The sequence below is a fragment of the Nuphar pumila genome, chromosome 6, assembly GCF_984573655.1.
Source record: "Nuphar pumila chromosome 6, dmNupPumi1.hap1.1, whole genome shotgun sequence".
NCBI lineage: Eukaryota > Viridiplantae > Streptophyta > Magnoliopsida > Nymphaeales > Nymphaeaceae > Nuphar > Nuphar pumila.
The window spans coordinates 8,674,621-8,683,534 of NC_143254.1; the positions used below are offsets into that span (position 1 = coordinate 8,674,621).

The window sequence follows — 8,914 nt, forward strand, 5'->3', positions numbered from 1 at the left end:
TCTTGAGTCATGTTTTTTCGATGAAAAAATATGTTTTCATGATCGGAGAAAAACTGATACCTTCATAGCCATTGATTTTGAATCACTGGAAAAACCTGTACACAGGTCAGATTCCGGTGATCCCAAAGCCGGTTCTCACTAAACAAAACCTAGAGATCACATCTGTAGTGTTAGATGTCAGAAAAAACACAAAAAAACTGATTTTGAAGGTGCAGAACGAGAAAGTGAGCAAAACCAGCACATTATATATATATATATATATATATATATATATATATATATATATATATATATATATCATGTTTTCATGTTTCACATGGATTTTAGAAAGCCTCATTCCCAGTTTCCGTTTTCCATCCTGGCAACCTTGTGTTGAATGCTTCCCCGGAACCCAGAATGAACACATTTCTTCCACATTGGGGAGGCCTAAAAGACATTTTGACACAACCACTTAAAAGATCCAATATCCCTGCCCTAATGCACTTCTCCCAAACACAGGCTAAGGGGTCATTTGAACCCCTCGGATCGATCTTGAGGTGTGTGCAAGCCCCATGACAAGATCCACGAGCCTCAACCGCAGTGGGGGTTGGACGAGAGATCCTCGGATAATCGGAGGATCTGAGATTAGAGGGATTCAAACTCGCCTTAAGAGATAAAAACAAAACAAACGTTTACAACCATGCACCAGTCACCAATGGCTGCAACAACACACCCGGTAGGAAACGCTTGCACAGTAATACCGCAGCAGGATCAAACCAATTCTAAGTAGTCAGTCACGTCCAAAGATATTCAAGTTCCTCGAGTTCACACGAACTCCATGAGCTGCTTGAGTAGGGCCAGAAATGTTGCAAATATGTCGAGTTTGCGTGTCTATACAAATCCAAGCCAGATACCAGTATTGATTAAGGCGTCAGATGTTCTACCATATACAATCACTAGTTTAGTAATAAATGGTGAAGGACAACATTCTACTATTCTGTAAAGGCATACACCAGATGGCAGTAAAAGATTCCATGAAAATTTTCCACTTTTCATGAAACCTCACACTACATTGTTCATGTTAAGGACAAATTTTACACATGAAAGAACAAAAGAAGGCGTCAAGAAGCACCGGGCTTGGAACAGCAGGTGGGCATTCTTACAAGTCTAAGTCCGTTGCTTCACCCTTCTTCCATTGTTATCGCTCCCATCCAATGCTTCACTGTCATGCCTACAGCTGATGATTGAATGCTCCCCAATTTTTGCGACATACTCCAAGAGCTCGGTTAAAACAGATGGGCAACTCTCCCTCAAATACTTGTAACCCTCATTTTGCATAACAGCTGCAACATTACGACAGAAACCCTGTTAATATAATGGAGACCACAGTTCTTGATAGAAATAAATTATGGTTCATCCAGAACCTCTTTTTAAGCTTCCCTTTTTTGGTAGGGAGAATCGAAATCTCATTACAAAATCATATAAAAATGGTGAATCTCACACAACTGATTCAGCTAACCAACCAAAATCCATAGCAAATCAAACTTATTCACAACTTTTCCGCAACAACCACAGTTGTGAGACCTTGGGCCTGACTCCGTCCAACATGCACAAAATCAAGTGGACAGAAATAAGTCAGGAGGCAAATTACCTCTTAGATTTGCCGGCATTGCAATAAATTTGAGACAAACTATTTTAAGCTGAACACAGTGGTGTTGCTCTGCCAGGGCTAAAGTTGTTGCAACTGTGTTTATACTGACTTCCTCACAGAGCTCAACTTCACAAAGCAGCCTTAGTCTCTCCATGCCATAGCGGTCGGCTGCTGCTAGCAGATGTTGTGCCATTAAAGTTGAAGCACATTTTGACTCTACACCCACGAGTTCGTGCATATCAGGAAGTGAATCCCAGTATATAAAGTGGAGTAAAGCCTGCAAAAGCCACAACAAAAAGAACCCATATTGATTTGTTAATTGGAAATTCTAAGACCTATGGATACAGGGTGGTTACCAGATCTGTTTCTGATCTCACTGGGGCCACCAAAGTGTTCCACTCATAGTTACCTGAAGCGGGAAGAAGAATTGGAAATAGGCTTTTGAAATGTGTGTTCTTCAACCTTACACAACATACATTCAATTAACATTCACACTAATGCAAAATGAAAGTATGTATGCATATATTCAATTAACATTCATGCCAATGCAAAATGAGAGTATAGCAGGAGCAGCAGTGCCAGTTGTGGTGGTGTGGTTTTGATGCAATATGATCATGACTCCACATGATGATGGTTACTATCTTGATTGGTACGGTGAGAATGTGTGTAGTGGCACTGACATAAAAGGCACAAAGGACACATAATGGTCACACTCATGCACACCAGGAGGAAAACATGAGTGAGAGTGACCTCAAGCATGCCTCCTTAATGCTATAGTTTATGAGAGTCAAAACCATCACAATAAATTGCACGCTAGAAAGAGCACAAACAAAAGTTCAGGCAAAAACTGTGTTCCTTAGACTATAAGAGATGAAAATCAAAGTATAAAAAAAAGGTTGTGTGTTAAAATAAAGAATAGCAAAAAATGACAAAAATAGCAATAAATGACCATGTTCCTTGACAATAAGGGTGTTCTCCCTTACTCCCAATCCTGTGTGTGTGTGTGTGTGTGTGTGTGTGTGTGTGTGTGTGTGTGTGTTGAAAATGTAAAAAGAGGTCTCTGATAAAAGGATAAGAAAACAGGGCTCCATGGGGACAGTTGACAACCTTAAAAACTGGTGCTTGCATGTCTTCAATCTCTATATTACTTGTATTCCAATCTTTCATTGGTCCAAAAAGCTGAGCTCGGAATACAGGTGAACGGGCAGCAAGTACCAACTTGTGGGCTGCAAATGTCTCCCCATCAACCACAAAGTTCACATCTGCACCCTTTCCGCTCTCCAAGAGGTGTCCAAAATGTTGTCCGATGTCAGAGGGTGGTACTGAAATGGTACAAAACTTCGGTCCCTCAGTGTGTGATCGAACAACACCAACACTACAGTGAACTGAAAGGCAATCATCTTTAAGGTAGTCTGACACTTCTAAAATAGATCTCTTGAAGAAATGCTTGTAACCCCTGTGCATTACCAAGAATACTCATCATAACTAGTTGTTTAGAGAAAGTGTGCAAGGCTCTTTTCATGTATAATGTAATCAACAAATTAGCAATTTTCATGACACATCAGTACCATGAGACAGGAAAAAAAAAGAGGTAATAAAAGAACAAAACTATCATACAGCAAAAGAACAGCTCGCCAACAAACAAGAGACATTTTTACTGCACAGAAAAAGGAAAAAATAGGCTAAAAACAATAAAATTAAGGAAATATATTAAAAACTAAAGGGAAATAAATACTACATGAATAAGATACAGGTGTTTAGTCACAAACACAAAGACCCTTCTTCAGGCAATCTTAAACATGAAAACCTGTACAAAGGACAAAGTAAAGTAGTCAACAAATTGATTCAATTGGTTCTCTCCATATGAACAGGTATTTAATAACTCACAAGGAAATGTGGCAAAAAAAGCTTAATATTTCCTGGCATGGTTGTCCAACCCTGTTTACAACAAGTTACAACATAAAAACAAGATGTTGATGCACTAAATGAGTACCATGACTGCAGTTCCTATCTTGCATTCTCTTTCAGCCACAAAGTTGCTCACATAGGGTTCCACATTCTTATCTGCACCTCCTAGTTAAGCTGTTGAATCAGCCAGAGGCATACAAGACATGTTTTTCAATATCTTTTATATTTTTTCTATATAATTGGTTTCCTTGTGACATGCATAATGAAGGTTGTCAATGTAGTGGGCTTTAAATTTATAGAGAAATCTCAAATATGACCATTAAATTTTTTTATTTAATTACTTTTTCTCTCTTTCTTCAAACTTTAAACTCTTTTTCCTATAAGTTTAACAGATTTGTTGTGGCATGGGGACAACGATGATCAAATTAAAAATAAATAAAAAACAATCAAATTGAAAATTGCGTGAGGAAGATATCTTATAATGTGTAAGCCTTGCAAACCCAGATTGGCATATAAGACCAAGAGTATATTTTAATTATTGAATGGTAGAATGTTAATATATGCATACTAACCCAAGATAGGCCAACAATAACTGCAGTTAATTTCAAAAAAGTTTGTTTCTAATATACATAAACATAATTTTAGTGCCCTTTTGAAAATTTCCAAAAGATAGGTACATTTTTGAATTATGCCAAAAAGTTAGGTGCCATTTTGAATTTTTGCCATCTTTTTTTGTCATAATGTAAGAAATACAAATACGCTTTTGCAGAAAAGTGCACATTTAAAAGGAAAAACTATATTTGAAAGAAGAAAAAAGCTTTATCCAAATTTCCACCTGATTTATAAAATCTAAACTGAATTACACCTTCAGATCTATGTCACCGGGACACGGCATAAGAGGCCACGTACCCGTGTCGACACAGCTGGACACATGTACGGGTACCGGGTGCGGCACGGGTACGTGGGCCTGTGGGTTGGATCGGGTCCAACTAAGACCCAACTCCAAATCCACAATCTCTCTTTTTTCTGTCTAAACCCTCCCCTTCCCACCCTCAGCAGCAGGAGGGAAGAAGAAGAAGAAGAAAAAGAGAGAGAGAGAGAGAGAGAGAGAGAGAGAGAGAGAGAGAGAGAGAGGTACCTTATTCTTCTTCTTCTCTTACTCACAGAGAGAGAGAGAAGGTGGTAGGGGTTATGAAGGTGGAGAGAGAGAGAGAGGCAGTGTTGGTGGGGGTTACGAAGAGAGAGAGAGAAGGAGAGGGGTAAACGGCTGAGGGTTACGAACAGAGAGAGAGAGAGAGAGTTTGGGACTGGATCTAGATCCACACTTGATCTAGACCCAAACTCTCTCTCTCTCTCTCTCTCTCTCTCTCTCTCTATATATATATATATATATATATATATATATATATATATATATAGCCGTGTCATCGTACCCTCATTTTTTGAAATTGTCATGCTGTACCCTCCGTACTTGTACCTGCACCCAGATGACATAGCTGCAGATGTTATTTGTTAATTTTTTTTATCTCATTTTTTGTCATTTTTATCTGTTCGTTTTGAATGCAAAGCATTTTTAATCATGTATTCATTACTTAAAAAATTCTCTCACATATTGATAATTATGAACATCCTTTGAAGGAAGGTCAAAGACAACATATTTGTGGCAGACAGCTTTCAACATAAAATACTGAAGCTGGCCAGTTGAGAACCCCTTTGTTTCAGGTTCAGCTGGGTAGTAACTCTATCAAGAGAAAAGGCATAGTAGTGGATGCTTGGCATCCATATGTGCAACAAAGGTGAGAAAGAAACTCTATCAAGAGATGTTAACCATGAGAAGATAATTGCCCTCCTTGAAGGACTTGAACCCCATACGAAAACTTGAGGAAACATGAGCATTCTGGGTTCTCAAAGGGATAGACAATACTATTTTCCCTTAAAAGTTTCACGCTTGCTACATTTCTAATGCAACCCATACTTCACAACACTCGTATTTTTATGAGCCAGCACCTACATTAGGTCTTCCCACTCTCTTGACTCACTGTAGGATTCCTCCTTAAGTTCATATCCCAAACACCATTTCCTATATAACAGTCTGTCACTGACACTTATTTATAACCAGTAAGTATACCCTCAGGTAACTTCTTAAAAGAGTTTCTCGACCTAACTGTTTAACCTTCCAAAACTTAGCCTGCAATCTCCTTATTCTTCCAAAACTTAAACTGGGATCTTCTCCCTAGTCTAATAATAATTCTTTCTAAATTTCTCCAGGAAAACCATACGCCATACAGCCTCTCTGCATCATATCTGAATCCACTTACCGATCTCAAAGATCACATTATTGTCAGAAAAAGGCAGAGGAGTATGATCCAGAATGCTTGGAAGCTGAGTTATTTCAATAAAACTTGGTTAAGTGCCATCCTTACTAAAGCATTGGTCCTTCACACACTGTGTTGGTCCGTTGGATAAAAATGGAGATATGGAATGTGACCTATGTCATATGGATACTCCAGTTTGACCTTTGCTCATATCCTCTTATATAGAAGTCATTGAGAACTTCATAAAAATGGCTGTATACCTATATCCATGTGACATAGGACGTGATATGCTGAAAAATACTCCCACATCCCCATCAACAGAGATTGAGATTGTGGCCTAGTTTAGCGTACCCCTAATCTATTGGATCTATATAATTTCAAACCCATTTTCTCCAAACATAATAGAAGGGAATTCCATTCAACTGCGCAAATGATTTTTCCAAATCAAATTTCATGGTTTTCATCATGAATGCACTCTTTTCTTTTCTCCTTTTTTAATGTAAACTTATAAACTTAATTTTGTATCAAAACAAGAGCGAATGTCATTAAACCAAAGAATAAAGGAAGGCATAAAATTATCCAACCTAAAGCCCTAGGGACACAATGGACAAATCCTAAACCTCAACTCATCAATGGTGGTGCAACAATAGAATAGGTCATGTACCTAGGTCAACCAAGCATACATCATAATAATATCATCATTGAACCAAAATTTGTGACTTTCACTTGTATGTTTTCATATACCTGACCAGAAAAAAATAAATAGACTACAGAGACATCATTGGGTAGCGGGAGCACTGTAGGCTTTGTAGAAAAATTCTCCCCATTCACAAAGAATGACACCTTCAAACACCATAAACTTTTCCAATGCTCATAACTTAATTTGCAAAAGAAAGGTTCCCAACTATGGTATTTCATATGCTTACTTCAACTGCACTTCTACAAAAATGAGAATCCAACCGCAACACTTGCTTTCTCCATTCTAGAATAAGATCTAACCCAGCATGTCAGATGAGTTTTGTCGGATACAGAATCATCAAAATTAAGGCGGAAAGTGGTGGTGGTAGTAGGCTCACAAACATAAAAAAAATGGCATAAAGGAAAGCAAAATATTGAGAAGGCTGCATTGTAATGCTGGGGGCCCTCTTGTTGCCCAAGAAGCGAAACTTTATATGGTATGTCAATAGAAAACCTCATCATCCTTCACGCAATCACTCACAAATACGTAAAAACCAATATTACAAGATCATGGTCTCCAAGACCTACTCAATAATCAAATACCAAAATGAACTCAGGCACACACAACCAAAAACCAGAAAGGCAAATTAACTCTGCTGAAGAATACTCCTCAACCGACAATATCACCTATTTAGACACTAAAAACTTCAGCCAGGACATCCATCTCCAAACCTTCCACATCAATAAGATCAAAACCCATTGAACACGAATGCTAATCAAACACAATAACAATGACATGAAACCATACTTTTTCACAAAATCCCAAACAAATGCAATCTCATAAGCACGACGATGATTGACATATCTGAAAAAGAAAACATTATATTCAACTACTCATTCTAATTGTTGAATGGAATAATAAAAACACCAGAAAGACGCATTTTCATGCTTCCCACGTCAAATCCAATTGACACCCATGTAACAAACAAGTAGTTTTTTAAAGCATATCAACCAAAACCCCAAAACGAGATCATTAACGTATTGGGCACAAAAACAGAAGCTGGAAATCACATTGCCTATCAATTAAATACCAAAAACCCGGAGAAAGAGATCTAAAAACCATCGGGTGCAAACACAGAACCCAGAAATACACGTCCCCAAATCAATCAAATCGTTATGAATCGTGTAAAACCATAAAAGAATTCAAATATAACAGCACTAAATACCTAATAGAAGATCTGAAACTCCAAAAATTACAACAGCCATCATTCCAAAATGATCAAAATTTGCAGATACGTGAAAACCCAACGATAGATTAAGACCATACCACATGCTTCCTCGATATTTGAGCGTGTACGGACCACTCTCCAGTGTCCTCCCAAAGTGGCTGTGAACCTTGTGCTTATCCTTCCCGCTCTGATCCAAGAGGGTCAATTCGAAGAGGGCTCTAACGTCGGTCCCCTCGCTGGCAAGAGCGATAAAGAGGGAGACGTACGCCGAATTATCCTCCGGGCTCTTCCCGTCCGGGTAGAAGTAGATCGCCCACGAATACCCGCCGACGACGAACGTATCGGACGCTATGTATTTGCCGACGCCCATGCCCTTGGACAAGGAGTAGCCGTTGATCTTGAAATGGTGGGAGCCATTGATGGTGTGGGTGAGGGAGGTGGATGTGGTAACGGGAGGGGAGGAGGAGGTCTTGGTGATGGATCCCTTGCAGTTTTTGCCAATACCCATATCCTAAAATCTTCCTAGGGTTTGAGTGGGGGAATTGAATTTTTGGAGTGTGGGTGTTCTGCTCTTCCTCGTGGGTGATTTCTTGGTGTTCTGGTTTTCTAGGGTTTTGATGGGTGGTGGTGAAACGGGAGAAACAGAGGAGGCCTACGGGTGGATTCAGGCAAATTGGGGAGGGGGGGAGGGGAGGGGGACAGAATGGATGTATTATATACACGAGAGAGGAATGATTTTCCTTTTTTTAGAGACGGAAAGAATTAAAACAGAGAGAGAGAGAGAAGGTAGGTGTAGGTGTTTATAGAGGAGTTGAGATCAAAGGAGGTCTCTCTCTCTCTCAAAGGATGAACCAACTTTAAACGAATTAGTACTATAACTGAACCTAGATGAGCAAAGCTACATATTAACCAAACTGAATGCTTTGTTGGTAGGATCTGGCTTTCAGTTTTATGGTTTCTGTCCTGATATTCCTTGGAAGATGGTCCTTTGTCTTTCTGTTTTCTTTCTTGCTTGATTTTTTAGTTTCACGCTTATATTTTTTAGTTTTTAGGGTGAGCATAAGAATTGGAGCGTGTCTTTCTCTGAAAAAGGAGGATTTGGAGCACCTGCAGGTAATTCGTGGTAAGTGGATGGATATGAGAGAGAGAGAGAG

At 39.0% G+C, this 8,914-nt stretch overlaps 1 protein-coding gene across 2 annotated transcripts; it reads right to left on the reverse strand.

The window, feature by feature from the left end:
* Positions 1-823: 823 nt before the first annotated feature.
* LOC149833838 (BTB/POZ and MATH domain-containing protein 2-like) lies at positions 824-8,656 on the reverse strand. 2 transcript variants are annotated; one of them, XM_090011052.1, is made up of 4 exons: positions 7,859-8,615; positions 2,738-3,086; positions 1,631-1,907; positions 824-1,322 (listed from the first exon to the last, which is right to left on the reverse strand). In XM_090011052.1, the coding sequence occupies exons 1-4, from the start codon at positions 8,266-8,268 to the stop codon at positions 1,147-1,149; spliced, it is 1,212 nt and encodes a 403-aa protein (XP_089867178.1). In that variant the 5' UTR covers positions 8,269-8,615; the 3' UTR covers positions 824-1,146. The 2 variants fall into 2 exon arrangements, with proteins under 2 accessions (XP_089867178.1, XP_089867179.1); XM_090011053.1 differs by lacking the exon at positions 824-1,322 and adding an exon at positions 2,040-2,092 and having other exon boundaries at positions 1,712-1,907; positions 7,859-8,656.
* Between the last annotated feature and the right edge of the window lie 258 nt (positions 8,657-8,914).

What these genes read in the sequence shown, in the direction of transcription:
- LOC149833838 (XM_090011052.1), bottom strand. Translation starts at nt 8,268, where the DNA reads ATGGGTATTGGCAAAAACTGCAAGGGATCCATCACCAAGACCTCCTCC. An exon ending in TGCAAGCACCAGTTTTTAAG is followed by an intron (nt 1,908 to 2,737) that starts GTTGTCAACTGT and finishes TGGCTTTTGCAG; the next exon opens with GCTTTACTCCACTTTATATA. An exon ending in AATGCCGGCAAATCTAAGAG is followed by an intron (nt 1,323 to 1,630) that starts GTAATTTGCCTC and finishes GTAATGTTGCAG; the next exon opens with CTGTTATGCAAAATGAGGGT.